Consider the following 18,878-nt stretch of genomic DNA (forward strand, 5'->3'; position numbering starts at 1 on the left):
AATATTATCATTTTATGATTTATACTTTTAAAACAACAGAGCTAGGGCTTCCTCCATGTAAAAAACACTGAGTTAAAAACAGTCAAAGAGATTTATTTTATCGGTTAAAATTAATTGGATTTCATATTTTAAGAGCATTTTTGACGGTGCTCTTTATTTTAAAGAGTGTAATTTATATAATAAAGAGTATATTAAGACATATTCAAATATAAAGAGTAAATATTGTATTTAAGTCCAATAGACTTCTTCTATTTTATTATTTATCTTATTTTATTTCCATGAGTATTAATAATTTTATTTTTTTTTTAATTTTTACTAATAGAAAAATAAAAATTATAAATATCAATAAAATTAAATGCATAAAAATTTATATTGCATTTATTAAATATAAAGTAAAGAGTGAAGTTTGGATCTCCATTTGTAGAGAATCAAATTGACTTTCTATTTTATATTTAAAGAATAAAAAGCGTATTAGATAATTATTTTATGATATTTCCTATTTAAAATAAAGAGTTTGATTTGTATAAAGAATATATTGGAGATTCTATTATATGGTGAAATTGACATAATTAATTATAAGAATTTCTAAATTTTAAGGATATAACTGAGTTATTATTAAATTTAAGAATTTAATTAAAAAATATATTTTACCTATTTTTTATTAGAAAAAACTTCATTAAACTATCTTGTAGTTTAACGTAATTTTTAATTTAGAGTCTGTAATTTATATATATATATATATATATATATATATATATATATATATATATATATATATATATTTACTTTAGTAACTGTGAATATGAGTTATTAAATAATAGCTAAATTGGACAATATCGTTAAAAGATTCTGACATGGCACGCAATAACTACTGTTTTTCTAACTGCCACGTCAATACTTGTTAATGGTGTGATGTAATTTGACCATTATTTACTAATTGATTATTTTTGTAAAGTATTAAAGTGAAAAATATATTAAATTATGTGACAATTTGGTGAAAAATTTATTTTTTATTATTGAAATGATGGCGCAGCACCAGTCGAGATACTCTAGTAGCCGGACCTTAAAAATAAAAAATGTCAGGGTAGAAGTATCACTTTTACAAAAAGCTGTAGATCACAAAAAGAACTCGGGGCACTTTTCTTTTTTCCTTTTTTACTTTCTCTTATTATTTAATTCCGAGAGAAGGTGCAGTTTTGCTCCTCATGTTTATAGCCAGAGGCACATATCCCCCTCAACTATTTAATCTTACCTTCCTTCCTTTTATGTAAAAAGAAAAAAAGTTCCCGCCAATTAGCCAAATCTAAATTCCTAATTAATATCTCCCTATCTTCCTAATGCATTGATATGACAATACCGCAAGATTAGGGTAACTGGTCCAGTTCACAACAGCTCGTGAAAGACAAAGGAATGGGAATACAAGGACTTTTGCCTCTTTTGAAATCGATAATGGTACCCATTCACATTAAGGAGTTACAGGGCTGCTGTGTTGCTGTTGATACTTACTCTTGGCTCCACAAAGGCGCCTTGTCTTGCAGTACTCAGCTCTGTAAAGGATTACCCACCTCTAGGTTCCTCTCTCTCTTTACTTATGTATGAATGATTCAATAGAAAAGTTTCAAGTTTTAATAAGCTTGGGTTAATGGGTCTTCTTTTATATTGTTGATTTTGATACGTTCCTATTGTTGTTTCGTTATGATCACTCATTTTGTACAATAATGGTGAGAATTTTAAAAATATCTTTAATTAGGCGTAATGGGTATTTTAGAATTTCATTGACTGATGATTTGGCAATGCTAACACGGATTCTTGTTATGTTCTTATTTATAGTTTTGCATTATTTGAAAAAAAAAAAACGTTAATGATTTCTCAAATTGGGAATGTGGATTTTATTTGCTACTAGCTTGAGTGCATTTCTGTAATTCTTTTTGTTATTCAAATGCTTAAGCCAGAACGATTTTAATGTCTTCTCCTATCAAGTTGGGCGAATGGAGAATTTTCATGTTAACCCAGTGACCAGATGTGAAAAAGTTGATTGCTTTTCTCATGTATTACGAATGTACATTCACATATAATGTGTATTTTTTCTTCATGATCCTTCAGGCACATTCAGTATTGCATGCATAGAGTAAATTTGCTGCGGCATTATGGTGTTAAACCCATTCTTGTCTTTGATGGTGGTCTTCTGCCGATGAAGAGTGAACAAGAGAACAAGCGTGCAAGGTATGCTAGATATACTATTTCAACATTTCAATTTTGCTTTTGACTCTTAGTACATAGCTCCCATGCCCTACTAAACATGGAATCAACTCAAGAGCTCAATTCTGGGTTGCAGCGGCTAAATTAATACCCTTATTCTTCCCCCATTTCACATTGTTTTGAGTGTTATTTGTATGTTAAGTAGTTTCAGAGGTTTCAGTCAAATGCCAATTGACTTGCAAATCATCTTGTCATTAATTGGTAGCTTTAAATCGTAAGTTAATTTTTTTATTTTATGTAGTTTTATCTGAAGGCATTAATTCTTGAAATGTGCTTTTGTGGTAAAGCACTGTATAGATGGAAGGAAACAGAACTTTCCACCTCAACCCTTTGCTGTTTCATTTTTGTCTTTACTGATGAAGTGTGATCAATTCAGTCAGCCTTACGAAGAAAAAGCTTCCTGCTTTTGTTTCTATGTGTCCCGTCTCCTGACAAGTTTTCTTCCCTAAAATGTCTAAACTGGCCTACATCAGAAAAAGAAACATGTAGAGCAAGGATAATGCTAGCACTCATACACACACACACACACACACACAGAGACAGACATGCACACAGACACACGCATTGTTTTAGATTGTTGTACTGATGCTTGCTGTGAAAAACGAAGGATTGTGATACACCTGTAAATAATGAGATGTTATACACTATACAAAATGCAGATCAAGGAAAGAGAATCTTTCACGTGCTATAGAGCACGAGGCAAATGGAAATTCAGCTGCTGCTTATGAATGCTATCAGAAGGCTGTTGATATTTCACCTTCAATTGCTCATGAATTAATCCAGGTAGGTGTGGCAGTATTACAGTATTCCAGACTGATGCTTAACCTTTACTTGCAAGTAATATGTAGCTCTTAGCACTAGAATGTATAACTTTTATTCATGTGGTTGCATGTGGAAGGCCTTGAAGCAGGAAAATGTTTCTTATGTTGTGGCCCCTTATGAGGCTGATGCCCAAATGACCTTCTTGGCAATAAGCAAACAAGTTGATGCAGTTATTACTGAGGACTCTGATCTAATACCATTTGGCTGCCCCAGAGTGAGTTCTCTAGTGGTTCATCATCTTAAATTTTATTACTGTTGATATTTGGTTTGCACACTTTTTCATTCTTGTCTGCAACTCTTCTACTAAGATGCTTTGGCAATGTGGCTGCATTTTTTCTTTTTTTTTTAAAGATTGTATTCAAAATGGACAAATATGGGCAAGGTATTGAGTTTCAGTACTCCAGGCTTCAGCTGAACAAGGAGCTAAGTTTTTCTGGATTCACCCATGAGATGATTCTTCAGATGTGCATTTTGAGTGGCTGTGACTATCTGCAGTCACTACCAGGAATGGGACTCAAAAGGGCTCATGCACTAATTACAAAGTTCAAAAGTTATGATAAGGTGAATGCACTGAATTTCATTCCTTTAACTACATAGTCCAATCAAAGCGCTTTTACAACTTAAGCAAATATTGTTCTTTGCACTGTTTATTGGATTCTGAATTTATTTTACTTAATGTTTCCTCCTGTTCGGAAGATTCCAGATGATTTTATGTGATATACCTAATACCTATTAATTACTGGTTCCTTGCAGGTAATCAAACACCTGAAATATAGCACAATTTCTGTTCCCCCCCTTTATGAAGAGTCCTTTAGGAAAGCAATATTGACCTTCCAGCATCAAAGGGTTTATGATCCTATCGCTGAAGATATCATACATTTGTCTGATTTAGCTGACAATCTTGGTGACAATTTGGACTTTTTGGGCCCATATCCTTTTAATAGTTTTTATCTCATTGCTTTAGTTATTTGTTCCTACTTGTCAAATTACTGTGTCGATACCTTAACCTGGAATACATTAATACCGCAGCATATAGCTAAGGGTATAGCAGAAGGTGATCTTGATCCATTTACCCAAATGCCGTTCAAGGTATCTTCTATATATACCACTCTTTGTTTTTCTTTCTTCTCCCTCCAAGATCTTTGTTCAGGTTTATGAGCATAGGTGTATTCATAAGGCAAACTAGCATAGGTGTATGCAAAAGGCAATCTAGTTTATTAAGGTTGTTCTCCAACTATCAGTTTCTTTCCTAATTTCTAATTTATTAGAGTAGTTTTTGCATGAAAAGAAATTTCCAGGTAATATCTCCAGGATTATTGGTGTAGCTTATATAGTTGAGCAGAAAATTATACATGAGATACTAGTCTATACAAAAAAGAAAAATGATAAAGTTTTAGTAGAATTTAAAGTATGACTGCAAGTAATAATCTTTGATGAAAATGACAGTTTTAGGTCAAGGCATAAGACAATAACCTAATATCATCTATGATATGTTTATAAATTATTCTGTTCTGTAAATTTCATCTATGAAATTGATGTTATACCTACTATTTATTGAGAGCACGGTTGGCATAATTTTAACATTTTGCTAAAATTCTTTTCCCCTTACTCACCCTTCTTCTTGGATTCTTTATTTCACTGCATTAACAGGGAGAAAGTGTTGGTTGCGAAGTGGTGCTTGACAGAACTACTGATTTAAAAAAAGTTCGACCTGAAACTGGAAAGAAAAAGCTAGATTTGCCTGTACAAAAGAATCTTCTAACCAAGTACTTCTGTATCCATTCAAATTCATTAGCTTTGGCCTTTGGGTTCTGGTATTGAACTAGCATCCTGGCATATTAGTTCACTTAAGAACGCCTGATTTCTTGTAACCAATGTATGTTTTTTGCAACTATCATGCCTTAATGTGGTTCCTTGTCAAGACGGCGGGAGGGTTGGCACGAGGAATATTCATAATACTCATTTAGTATCAGAAATGCAACTTATTAATATTTATGATGTTTCTGTCTCCTTCACTAAGGTCCGAAATTAATGACCAATAGGTGCCAGCAATCTTTGTATTCGAGGCTGTGGTAAAAAGGTATGTGGTATTGGAAGATGATATTCTAAACAGTTGGAGCATTTATGCATCTGGATGTGCTTGGTAGGAATACATAAATGTTTTACTTACAAGCTAATAGTGCGGTTTGGGGCCCTAGATCTCTTTTATTTCTTATTAATTTCAAGTTATAATGATACATCCCTCATAGTTCTTCCTGTGCTTGTGTGCTACTTTTTCCTTCCAATTTTCCTTAATGTGTACAAGGCTTTGCATCTCTGGAAGCAAAGAGGAACTTCAGGGCGCCTCGAACTTCACCAATAAATCCAAGTCCAGTAGACAAATCTTCTCTCAGTCCCAATGTGAATTGCAATCTGGAGGTTGCGTCAAGTAACATGGACTGCTCTGCAGCAACCCCACTTGACTATGGAAATATGAAAAGCACCATGCCCGATGATACCGTGAGTAATAAAGCTGATAGTTATCATAATTTGCAGTGATAGCTTGATAATATTCTTCTTGCATATTCCTATAATTAGTAAATTCTTATAGGTGGAAAGTGGTTTTGCTGCTGAAGATCTTGAACTTTCAGCATCTCCAACTCCTGGTAAGGATATAGCTTATTTGCACATTTAATTATGGGTTACATTAGTATATACTTAACTCATTTTGTATTCTTGATACCAAGGCATGATTGGTGAGGAGAGAAGTTCAGTACATAATTTGCTCCAAGAACTCGGGGATTCAACTCATAAGCCTTTTCAAGCATTATTAAAGGAATGCGATAGTAAGAGTGTTACAACAAGAAGTGTACTTCAAGATGAAAGAAAAGCAGAGAACAAAAAGGTCATTGTACAAAGTTCTTACTTTGAGCCCACACCAATAAACAAATTTGATGAAGACAATGAAAAGGAGAAGCTCTTAGTCAAGAATGCTCCCACTGATCCTTGCGACGGTAGCATTCTTAAGAGTGCTTACAAGATAAGAACAGCAGATAACAAGATCACCATTAGGAGCTCTTATTTTCAGCACAATTCAGTGAACAAGAATGATAAAAAGAATGAACACGAGAGGCTCTTAGTTGAGAGTGATGCAGCAATGGGTAGTGATATGAATGAGGATGTCATTCTTGATATTGCTTCTTCTGAAAATAACAGCATTGGCATGAAAAGGAAGACCTCCCAGAATGGCACTGTCCAAAGAGTAAGCATTTTATTTTTTGCGCTCTTTTACTTTGGCACCTATCTCCTTAATATTTCAATGTGTTAATTGCTTATACCTGCTTCAGGAGAATATGAATATGAGAACCAAGCACATGAGGACAGATGCATCACTTTCGGAGAATGGTACGTCTCATTTTCAAGAGCCATTTTTCAACTCTATCTGCCAAATTAGGATCTTTTTTTGTCTTCTCATCAAACTAAAGATTGATCACTTTTCGTTTTTCTGTGTCATCTTGGATTTGGACTCCTCTCCCGATACTGTCATTTTCATGATCATACTGTTCTCCTCAGTTTCAGCTTTCGAAGCTTAGCTTGTTTTACTCTGCTTGATTGTCATCTGGAGGTTATTAAATCAAGAGTATAAATATGTTTGTCGATACGTCATGCAAAATGTTAAATATCAAATGATGGGTTATGTATAATAAAAACCCAGGTTATCAAGATATAACAAGCCCACTCCTTCCAACAGTAAAATATAAAATGAGACAAAATAATAGTTGTTTTATATGACAGAATATCATTTTTATTGATGTGGTCATGAATTTCCCTCACCTAAAGACCTTTGATTCTATAGGTTTCTTGTTCCTTTCAGATGCCATAGAACATGAACTTGCATGCATCAAGCTTTGAGTGAAATACTTGTCTACCATTTCTAGTTTGACCAGAAGAGTTTTCATGTCAAAAAGATGATATCTAACGTGCATTTCTTTTCACCATGTTTCTTTTTCCTTAAGGTTGCCATGCTCCTAATCTTGATGATACATTTGCGGGGACAATGACTGAAGGAGGAAAGTTTGGATCTAACATTTCACATTTAAGCCATTATTCTGACATAGCAGAGAAATCAATGGAGAGATTTGTTTCAGTCATATCATCATTTAAATTCTCTTCATCTGGTTCTCGTGCTAGTGGTCTTCGTGCCCCTCTGAGAGATATTCAAAACACGAGTACCAGTAGGTAATATGTTTACCCTGATGTCAAATTCAGTCAATTTCAGATTTGCTGCATTTCCACATCTATAACTCAGTTTGCATTGATCTTAGGTCAAAGGTTGACGTGGATTTCAGCCGTTTTGCTTATACACCAAAGGACAAGAAGACTGGTGTAGCATTACGGAGATGCTGAATTTGGAAAATATGGAACTGAAAATGCATAAATGTATAATGGCCGAGTCATGAGTCATTTCAGTTGCAGGAGCTCTGGATTCTATTACTTCTATATGGAGAATGTAAGTGGAAACGTTCGCTTTTGCATTTCCTTACATTTATGTTAAAGGGGTGTCACCCCTAATATTAGCTTCTAACCTTGTGTCAGGACCCAACTTCACTCATCAATTTACCTTTAGTTGCAGTACCACCTGTAGCAACATGTTCCTCCTGGCATTACTGTAAGTCGGGATGCAAAATTCTGATTCTTTGTAATCCGATTTTCAGTCATGTGAAACTCTTTTGATGATGTAAGATGTTCCAATGAATTCGATATCTCTATTGTTATTACCTTGTTGCTTTCCAGAGCATTACGTGTTGTAAGAGGAACTCGAAAATCTTAAGAATGAATCCTGAGAGGATTTTCACTTGGTAAAATGTTGCGCTAAATTGTAGTTTTTTTTCTTTTTCTTCCAAATAATGATGAGTAGATAGTATATAGTTCATTATGGGTTCAGACGTTTCAGTGGACATGTGACATCTTTAAAGTTTTGGCAAATACTATAGTTCTATTACAATCCATTTTCGGAAGTGTAATATTTAATGGGATAATTATATCTATTTCTCTGCACTTTCTTTTCTCTTTTTGTATATTGTTGTTTACGGGATGTTAGTGGAGTGTCAAATAACTAAAAATTAGAAAATTAACTTCATACATCCTTTGAGTCTTTGAGAATTTATTTCATAAAGCAAATTAGTTTTTTTTTTTTTTTTTCAAAATGAAATTAATCCTTGACATTAACACTTTAACTAAGGTAGGCAAATAAACTATCCATATGTTGACAAAATGACAGTTTTAATGAACATGATTTAAAATGGAGAGATGAGTGGTTTTTTTTTTTTGTTAATATATATTTGAATATTTGAATTTTAATCACTTAATCAGTTTAAACATTTTAATTTTGATGTAATTTTAGACATTATAATTTATATTTCTTGTAATATTTAAATCTATTAATATATGACTTCATCCAATATGTTCATTTATTATGTGTATAGATGCTTTAGTGTTATAAAAAAATAAAATTCAAATATTTATTAGATTGAATAGCAAATAAAAGAATAACCTTTTAAAACTATAATATAAAATATTAGTATTTATTAAATTAAATTAAAATTTAAAATATTAAATTGAGCAAATGAATAAAATTCTATTTATCTTCTTTTAATAAATAACAAGAACGTAATGGAATAAACCTAAAATGGCCTTTATAATTATTTGTTTACTCAGATCTTTATAATTATTTATTTACTGAATAATAGGAATATCTACCAATAGGGTGATGCCATACTAAATAGTACAATAAGTCAATACAAAATTGCCTCCTAACTTGGTTAAATAGAAATAGTCCAGTGGTAAAATTACACAGCAGCAACTTCATATATCAAACAGTCCAAGTTAGGTTTCATGCGTGTACCTAAGCACCTTTTAATTAAGCCCATCTTAACAACTTGTATTAAAAAATAAGAATCCTCGAGAGTTGAATCGAATGGTAGCATCAATCATTATCAAACATGAACGGTCAAAATAAGTTCATTTTGCAACAAAGCATTAGAATAACTATGATATGCATGACTGAAGGATAAGGTTAATGCTGAAGGATTATCCGACGTGGTGCAGTAACACGAATGCCATTATCAATATCCTAACCCTACCCTGGAATATAGTAATTCCCCCAAGCGTGCACTCCAAATTATATGAAGTAGTCTAACGCATTGGGCAATTATTAGGAACACGTATCGTTCTTTCTCTCCTGTTAACTCATTTTCTTTCAATTGACCCATTCTTTTTAAATTTTATGGTAATATTCTCTTCTCTATCCTTTTGGATGATTGCAACATTAATTAAACCCATTGTACGTTGTCATTTCTGGAAGCTTGGAAATTAGTACTAGTAGTGAAAACTATATATGGTCGAGAATGCTACATTTGTCTTTTGTATTAAGGGAGAGGGATTCTATTCCTGAATATTACTACTATATGGGTTAGTAATCCAGTACTAAATGAAAAAAGAATGCTTTGTGTGTTTTAGCTATATATATATATATATATATATATATATATATATGTTTAAGCAGCACCCACTGAGGTTTCATGGTGAAACAAGATAATGACACTTTAGGATATAATCAATCTTAGTTAGTCATATACATGCATGATAGGATTGCAAAATTAATGATGCCACGTTAGTGGGTCTTAATGGTCTCAAATTGGCCATGCATATTTTATCATATCTTTTAAGAAAGGAATACATGATGCATAGTTTTGTGAACGAATTAATTAGTACAACCCTTTTTTTTTTTCTTTAACGTGGTTGTCTTGTGTTTCATAACTATTATTAATCCTACTTTCTGGGAATCAAATGTTTATAATGACTACACTTTCTAACCTATATACGTCAGTAAACTTAGAAAATCTGAATTCAATCATTTTTCTGTTTTTTCTTTTAAAAACATTTTTATTCAATGCGATTCCTATGTTAGTTTAGTGATAATTTCATAAAGTAATAAAACTTCGAGAATAGGCATCAGATTCAAGCCTTATCCTATCCATATTTAATATATTTCTTTCTTTTTTCAAAACAAAAAATCAAATCTTAATCAAGTAATTAATAAATAATTTCTGGAATAAAATTTTAACTAGACAATCTCATGCACCTTTATCTTTATTAATTAATTTTTTTAAAAAGACCCTCATATTGTTTAATCCACTTAGTTTATCTATAATCATATTTTTAACACACATTTCCACATTCTTAATTATTTTTTTTTGTTCAAAAGAAAACATTATTATTCTAGTTGATTCATTTGCATCCTAACAACCCTCATCTGGTCCAAGCAATAATTTAATAAAAAATATTATGCATTGATCATGATGTCAACCTGATTGATTGATTCTTTATGTAAAATTATATCACTAAGCTATGGTTTCTCATTTATTTTCAAATTATCTCTTTTTTCTTTTTATTAGCATATATATCATTTGGCATGAAAGCTTACTTCCTAAAAACACACACACTCTTCTTTCTCAAGGCAAACCGACAAATGGTAAATCAATCAATAAATAAATTCAATGGCACTATTATTTTAATTTTGTTTTGTTTTTTTTCTAAATTTCTTTTTCCAATTTCTTAGGATTATCTGGAAGCTAACTTCTAGTCCGCGTCATAAGTTAGTGAGCTGACAATATCCAGTCCTTTTATGACAAGTCATTAAATTATGGGACACGTGGCAATGACATCATATTATGCAATCTCAAGTGAACTCCTTGTCAACTTTTTCTTTTTTCTTTTGCATTTTAAAACCCTACGGTGACTTATTTTGTGCTATTATAAGTTCGGTATATGATTTTATTTATTTATTTTATATCTCTATTTTTAAATTAATTAAAACTTATTTTGATCTAGAATTTCAATTACAAGTGGGACATAATTGCAATCTCTCTCCCCTTCTCTAATTCGAAATATGTTGGAGAATAAAATAGAAATTAAATAACTAGAGACTCTTTAGTTTATATAGTATTTGGTTGAAATTTATAAAATTTATTTATGAATCTAAAATTTATATGCTCTAAATGGAGTGAAAGTTAATTTACTATTCTATAAATTTATATAAAATTAGTTATAACTAAATTAGATTTTAATAAAATAAATAAAATTTTAAAATAAATTTCATATCAATAAATTAATATATTTCATAATACTAAAATACCTCTATTTATTTTTTATATTTATATTAATAATAATATTTTATTTATAAAATATAATATTTGACTTTTTATTACAGTATGCAAATATAAATAATAAGATGTTATTTCACTTGTTTAATTATTTATAGTTAATTTAATTCGATTTTATAAAAATAAAGAATTCATATAACTTCCATTAATGAAAGAATTTTATTTCAATTTTTTAATAATATCGAATTTCAATAATAAAAAATCATCAATTCAGAACTAATTAGACCGGTAAATAGTCGTTTTATTTCACTTTAGAAATGGTCATTTTAAAACGTCCCATATAGCATAATGTCAAAAGAAAGAAAGCAAAACAAAAAACATAACGCAAAATAATTTTTTTTTATCTTTCATTTTTAATGAAACAATCATGTATTCTAATTAATAAATGCATTGTATCAGCTATTTTTATTACTTTATTCATAAATCTTTTAATTAAAATTCTTAGTTTAATCTAAATTTCATTTCCTTCATGATTCAATTAAATTAAAAATACATATAGAAAAATAATAATAAAGTAAAACATATTAGTAGAAGTTTTTCAATTTAATGAAATTTTTAATATTTTGAAATTTTAATCATAATTTAGAAAATATTAACAATTTCAAATAGATAATAAAACAACCTTTTAATCTAATAAATTTTCAATATTTTGAAATCTTATAATTACTTTTGGAATAACTTGATATTTTTTTATATATATAGAGATTAAGTTTGTAACACATTAGTAAATTTATATATTAAAATTCTGATTGAACATTTTTTTAGCTTAAATTAATTATATATTTAAGTAACTATTGTTTATAAAAGAAGATGTACCCAATATCTTTTGAGTTATAATAAGAATTTTATTAAATTATCTCTAATAAAGAAAAACATAATACATCTTTTAGTAAAATCAACACTCGAAAGAACTAAAACCTAAATCTAAAAAAATAACATGGCAAAAGAAATCTTAGAACCGTGCTGTCAGATATATAGACAAATAGTCCTGAAGATCGATAACAAGAACTGCTTGATACACAATATTAGCTACGAGCAGGACTAGCATTGCAAGGTATATATATATATATACCCAACTAAATAATCAATAGGGATAAGAAAAAATTATGAAAATTTAAAAATAAAACTCGAATGATATTAATTATAGTTTCCAAATTTCTCTTGTACAATTTCATTTTATTTTAATTAATAACTACATGATAAATTATCTGTAAATTTAGTCCGAAAATAAATCTACATTTCAATTCAAATAATATTTTAAATTAGATTACTTTCTCCTTATTCATAACTTAAAAAAAAAGCCACATGTTAAGAGGAGAAGCACATGGCAATGACAATATAATGTATTCAGGCAGGAAAACTAAAGACTACACACAACAATCTACAAGAAGTCAGTTACTTAGGCACACAAGTTTATATGGCTAAATCGGGTTACCAAATTTTCAGTTAAAAACAATATCAATACCAAATAATCAATCATTATTATATGTAGCCTGCCCAGTTCTCCTATCTAAAACAAGAAAAGCAAAGCCAAATTCTGCTCACAAGGTGAAATAAAGGATATACAATTCAGTACAAATGTAAATTAATTTACCGTGGACTTTATAGAAGTCAAACAATGTAACTGTCATGTGTGCTTACGTTTGGAATCTCTATTTTAACATACACACAAAAAAGAACTTTATTTGTATTTTTACTAGGATTTTTTAATAATAATGTTCATACCATTTTGTAACTTTTGACTTGAGAATTAAACCCTGAAGAATAAGGTAAAAAAGAAAAAAATAAAAAAAATCATTTACCAATTTCTAACTCAAAATTATAAGGTTACTTAAGTTTACAAAGGTACAGAGTTTAATACAAATTCAGGGTTTTACACTTACAAGTTAATTAAAGACGTCCATAATCAAATACAAAATAACGTTCAAACTAATAACTGTATAATCCACATAAGCTCTATTAGTTCTTCCTTCAAAACCATCTCCAAAGGAAAAAATACAAAATTAAAAAAAAAAAAAAAAAAAAAAAAGCTTCCTTCAGAACAAAGTCAGGTACGATCTTCTAAATAAATAATTAGAAATACTGTTTGCAAGAACAGCACCCAGTTGGCAAAAATTAACTGCGGATCCCTAAATCCCGGTGTCGCCTATTGGTTAGAGACTCGAGAGATCCCTGACCAATCTGCTGATTATGATTTTTGAAGCAAACTAAAATCTTAATTACTGATCAGCTTATTCTTTTCTTCTAATTTCACATTAATTTATTGAAAATGATATCTGTGCTTGCCTTTGTTTAAACAAATGTTTAACTACTTTAATAAGATTGCAGCACATGTTGGAATTATAATGCTTGTCTCCTTAGAGGAGCCTATTAAAGTCAATTATTTCTTAATGGAATATAATTAGAAAAAATTATATGCTAACAATTTACTTCGTCCTTATCCTATGTTTTAGTTTTTTCGTGTGCTCATTTTTATATTATGTTTTACCATGAAAGATTTATAAAAATTTCAAATGGCAAGAGTATTTTTTTTTTTTTTTTATATATTAACCGTGTTTCGCTTTTACAGTAAATGTATAAAAATGACTATTTTTCATTTTATAATAATGATCTATTGACTTGATGGCTCATCCATTAAAATGAGAATTTATGATTACTGGCTCAAATAATTAATTTAATTTAATCAAAGCGGTTTTAAAAGTAGGGCGTGAGACACTTATTTTCCCTAGTAATGCAAATTGCAACCAGGGAAAAAAACAATACTATCATATGATCCATTCTATCTAAAAATGAAAAAACCAGCTGTAGATGTTATGCTATGTCCAAAGTGAAGACAAAATGTCCAATAATACTATCATACCCATTCACGACAGTAACCTGTAAACTGCACCATTCATAATAATTCTGGACAAAAATAAAATAAAATAAATTGATACAAATGCTTCTCTTACATTCTTTTAGCCGCGCAGTAAGAAATTGAAGCTGTCTCTACAATTGGATTTCTTCTGTAATATTAAACCTTTGCAGAAGAAAAAAAACTGATATATTTATAAGCATTTAGTAATTTAAGTCCCATGAACAATTCCATTTCCTTGCTTTCCTAATTCCAAATTCTTCTTCTGTTTTACAATGAATAACTAAGGATCTAAAAGAAGAAAAAAAAAAAAAAAGGAAGAGAGAGAGAGTAAGGAAATCAAATTATTTTCATTTTTCCCTTTGTCTCTTCAAATTTAAATGTGCATAATAATAATAATAATAATAATAATTTATGTTTCTAAGAATCCAGTCAGCCTGAGAATGGAATTCCTAACTTGACTCAAATCTCTGCCCTTTAAAGTCCTTCCATTCCCAGAGCAAAGAGAAAACGCCATTAATTTGCCTTCGATTCTTCTCCCAATAATGACATGAGGCGGCACTAATTCATCGTCAAACTGATCATCCGTATCCGTCGTCAGCTGGAACATATTGCTCGGTATGTTCACCGGACCAGACGACCTTGATTTCTTCTGCTTCTTTTTCTTTCCCTTCCTACTACAGCTATCATCATACTCCGTCTCTCTGTTCCGACATAAGCTACTCTTGTCGTGCTCCTCCGAGAAGATAACCTCGGATTCTTCGAACTCTTCCGCCATTTAATTAATAATAATAAATGAGAAATGCTCCGAATAATGCAACAGTAATCAGAAAAGAGAAGGAAATGAGGAGGGGTTTATTTATAGGTGAAGAGTGTAGAGAATTAGAAACAGATAGATAGAGAGAGAATCTAAATCGTAAAGGGTACACCTTTGATTGTTTTCATAGATGGCGTCACTGTATTAGAGAGTTGAGTGCGGTCCCAGCTTTCTCTCTCTCTCTCTCTCTACATCTGTATTCTAAGAAATTACTTACACATGTTTCTCTCTCTAAAGAGACTTTTTTTTTTTTTTTTAAAGATGTCGTGTTATTAATGTAAAAAATCAACAAATCAATCTGCTAAACCAGTTTACTTGAGGCTTACGGGTTTTGAGATCACTTCTGCAATGCTATTGACTTTGCACATTATCCACTTTTTTTATACATAAAATAAGCTCTTTTCTTATTAATTAATTACTCCAATTGATTAAGTAATTTATTTCATACATGGATCGTATTGATTTTAGTTCTTCTTTATGATCATTGATTTGAGTATTTGTATACAAACTGCATTTGAATTCTTTTGAAGAGTTTTTGCATCTCTGGCTAAATTAATTTAAGTTCTATGTATCTATTACATAAAAAGTATTAGGATCGCAAAATGGATTTACATAATCTGAATACATGTAGGTTAGATGTCCGGAATTTATTATGTATTAATGCTATGAATTTTAGTATTTAGTATTAGAACACATTGATTAAGATTCTCTGTGGGTTATATATATATATACATATATTTTCTTTTGAGATCATTTGCTTGCAGTAATAAGGAAGGGATTGAAAGCTGTAATATTCGCAAATGATTGATTGATTGAGGGTAAAATGCGTAGTTGTAAAGCCACAAACATATACATATATAAAAGAAAAAAAAAAAATTCATCGAACACCAACAGGTACGGCAGCCGCATCCGGCGGCTCATGCTCCGGTTCAGAGCGTGGTGGGCGGGCCCACTTTTTATCTATAAAAGTGAGAATGATTTAGAATACGACAAACTAATATGAACTGGGTGACGTGAGGGAATTGCCACGTAGGGTCAATTACTCTCCGATATTGAGGTGCGACGTTGGCGGAAGAGGGTAGTTTTCGTGCAAGTCATTGTAGCGGTGGTGGGGTTTTTCTCTTTGTTTTTTTATTTTTTTATTTTTTCGAATTATTGTTAGTATCATCATTAATTTAAATGTATTATTTGAAATAGTTTCATTATTATCCGGTGAATGTCGAAGAAAATGGTAAAGAGAGCAGTCCCTTTGCTCAAGTGTTGATATTTTCCCTTAAAGTTCCACACAGTTATTTATTATAAAAGAATTATTAGCATATTCATTTTTTTATATCATAAAATAGTCACTTGCTATAAAGGTCAGACTTCAACTATGCTTAATAAAATGTGGCCACCACATTCAAGCTTAATATCATTGTTGCTGTAGCCAAACTCAATACGCTTTAATAATAATAATAAGAGAAATTCTCACTGGAATCTAAAGAAAAGGGTTGCATTTGTCGCCCTATCATTTTTTGAGCTTGTAACTTGGTGCATTAGATATTTTATTTCCCTATCGTTCCGGCAATTATAATTTGATTTTGTTCAAAAAAATTAAATAAGATTTTGATGTGGGTTTGGAATTTAGTTAAAACTAGACGAAAGATTGGGAAGGAAATGCATTTAATTTCCGCAAGAAGTGAGCCTGTCAAGCAATGCAAAATAGACAAAATAATAGAAAAGGTTGGGTCCAACTGAAAATGGTATATTTTTGTGAAGAGTTTCCTTTAAGAGGGTACTTGACGTACATGTTCTCTCTTTTTTAAGACAATGACTGCAGACACAGTTTCGTGGGTCTCGATTTTTTCTCTGTTATTTGTTGTTTTAATCATAAAGAATTTGATAATGACTCCAATCTCATCTAAAATCTTGGTGTGGTTAGACAGTCTTATAAAATAATTAGTCAAGTTTCTTATACCGTTTCAATGATCCAATTCAGTTCTGAATCCACTTGTGAACTTTTCATAATATTTTATTTATTTATTTATTTTTTTCTTATTCTTTTCTCAAACTTGAAAAAAGGGTTAGTCATATTGCTCTAAGTTAGGTTACCGAAATTTTCTTACATTCCCTTTGGACTATTACTTTTTCTTGAAAAGTAACAGTTCTAATTAATTGGGTAACTCAATTACCGAGTGCATGTGGTTTAAGATATATACAAGCATCTTTTAGAATAAAAAGATACGGATAAACTTATCAACTATAAAAAATTAAGTTAAATTCTGAAAAATTAAAATGTTTATATAAACTCTTAACGTTTTTAGAATGGATCACTTTGTTATTAATATTATTAAGTATATCTGTAATTTTCTTAAAAAAAAGTATATATATATTTACTAGTAACAGAATTCACCTAAAATGACAATCAATCACATAAAAAAGAATTTTAAAAATTAAATAATAATAATAATGATAACAATATTATTATTATTATTATGGTAAAATAAACAAATCTTAACGTTTTCTTATCTCTCTCTAAAACCAGCCAACCCGTAACCGCGACTACCACAGCCAATCCCCACCACCTTCTCAACCATGTAGCTTCATCAAGTGCTACCTTGATTCTTGCATCCCATGACATTGATATTGGAACTTAAGGTCTTGGGGAGATGAGGCCATGGAGAGTGGCATCATTCATGAACTCATAGATTACAATCTTCGCAGGCACAAGGTATTCTTGTTTGTGATGGAACCGAAGTTCGTTAATGAAGGCATTGTCCTTCTCCTCTTGGCCCTTCATCTTCTATATATGAAAATAGAAATAGAGCTTGACACCTCTTTAGGATATAGTTCCACAAAAGAGCAACTAGAGTCTGCAGAAATTAGTTCCGTAATCTACTGTTAGGGTTTTCTCTTAAATATGGACAATAACAACTAGCGTTAGCATTTCATACAATTATATCACTGAACGGAATAGAGAATTATATTGACACTATTTAATTCTTCCTAGTCATTGAACTATTAGTGGTACATTCGAAAAATAAATGAAAAAAGAAACTCAAATCTAAATCCGGGGACAATGTCCATTTAAGGCTATTTAATTTTAGATTACAAAAGAAGATTAGAGGACTTGAATTTTAATTTTTTTTTTAATTAACTATGATGCGTGTGTAGGGCTACAGATTTTGATCATCAATATCTAGACAGGTTTAGTCAAACTTTAATAGCTGAATTCAGGTTAAGTAGGCAATTTTTCAGAAATATTGTGCTAGTTTTTCTTCGAGTGCCAGCTCTCGTAGGTGACGCTCACCTGCTACCTGCTATATTCTTTAATGCTTTTTCCTCATGTCCCCGTAAGTTTTTCTAAAAAAAAATATTACTTTTTTTTCAAAAATATGGTATATTGTCTTTTAATTAATGTTTAGTTTTTATTTAAAAAACAACTAAAACAAACCAATCAAAACTGTATTTTTGAAAAAAAAAAAAGTAAAAGAACTGTATTTTTAATATTGTCAGACAGTAAGAATAAAAAAAATTTATACTGTATTTTATATAAAAAAATAAAAAATAAAGGTAATTTTATTATTTTTTTAAGAATAAATCCAAAAAAAGGGACTGGACTACGTTTGGATTATTAAAGCAAAAGCTATTGCATTAGGGCCTACAAATAAGCCCAGAAGAACTGATGTTCAAATTCAATAACGTCCCACTGTGTATAAAATGTTGCCATTATAGCATATACTAGGAATTACATAAAACTTGAATATTGGGAATGAAGGTATAATAAAAAGAAATGTTAAAATAGGAAAACATAATAATTTTCCATAACAATTTCTTCCTCTTTCTTTGTATGCTCCTGAGTAGGAGTCAGCGGTACTATAAATAAACGAAAAAAAAAGAAGAAGGATTAAACACATAGAAAGAACTTGAAAGAAATAATAAT

At 30.4% G+C, this 18,878-nt stretch overlaps 2 protein-coding genes across 3 annotated transcripts; one reads left to right on the top strand and one right to left on the bottom strand.

The window, feature by feature from the left end:
- Positions 1–1,184: 1,184 nt before the first annotated feature.
- On the top strand, positions 1,185–7,925 carry LOC8267213 (exonuclease 1). Of its 2 annotated transcripts, XR_007216200.1 has the most exons (15): positions 1,186–1,571; positions 2,104–2,223; positions 2,919–3,042; positions 3,158–3,295; positions 3,433–3,642; positions 3,835–4,010; positions 4,098–4,170; positions 4,732–4,855; positions 5,387–5,580; positions 5,672–5,726; positions 5,808–6,322; positions 6,408–6,465; positions 7,077–7,299; positions 7,386–7,570; positions 7,657–7,925. XR_007216200.1 is itself a non-coding variant. In XM_048375214.1 (14 exons), exons 1-14 carry the CDS (start codon positions 1,411–1,413, stop codon positions 7,465–7,467), a joined length of 2,253 nt encoding a protein of 750 aa, XP_048231171.1. In that variant the 5' UTR covers positions 1,185–1,410; the 3' UTR covers positions 7,468–7,650. The 2 variants fall into 2 exon arrangements, 1 of the variants encoding a protein (XP_048231171.1); XM_048375214.1 differs by lacking the exon at positions 7,657–7,925 and having other exon boundaries at positions 1,185–1,571; positions 7,386–7,650.
- A 6,380-nt stretch (positions 7,926–14,305) lies between these two features.
- LOC8267212 lies at positions 14,306–15,394 on the bottom strand. Its single transcript, XM_002522253.4, has one exon. The coding sequence runs from the start codon at positions 14,915–14,917 to the stop codon at positions 14,552–14,554; it is 366 nt and encodes a 121-aa protein (XP_002522299.1). The 5' UTR covers positions 14,918–15,394; the 3' UTR covers positions 14,306–14,551.
- Between the last annotated feature and the right edge of the window lie 3,484 nt (positions 15,395–18,878).

Source organism: Ricinus communis, chromosome 5, assembly GCF_019578655.1.
Source record: "Ricinus communis isolate WT05 ecotype wild-type chromosome 5, ASM1957865v1, whole genome shotgun sequence".
Classification (NCBI taxonomy): Eukaryota; Viridiplantae; Streptophyta; class Magnoliopsida; order Malpighiales; family Euphorbiaceae; genus Ricinus; species Ricinus communis.

Excerpts from the sequence above, each read along its gene's own strand:
- LOC8267212 (XM_002522253.4), bottom strand. The coding sequence starts at position 14,917 with ATGGCGGAAGAGTTCGAAGAATCCGAGGTTATCTTCTCGGAGGAGCAC.
- LOC8267213 (XM_048375214.1), top strand. The coding sequence starts at position 1,411 with ATGGGAATACAAGGACTTTTGCCTCTTTTGAAATCGATAATGGTACCC. Across the intron at positions 2,224-2,918 it reads CAAGAGAACAAGCGTGCAAG|ATCAAGGAAAGAGAATCTTT; the intron begins GTATGCTAGATA and ends TACAAAATGCAG. Across the intron at positions 7,300-7,385 it reads CAAAACACGAGTACCAGTAG|GTCAAAGGTTGACGTGGATT; the intron begins GTAATATGTTTA and ends CATTGATCTTAG.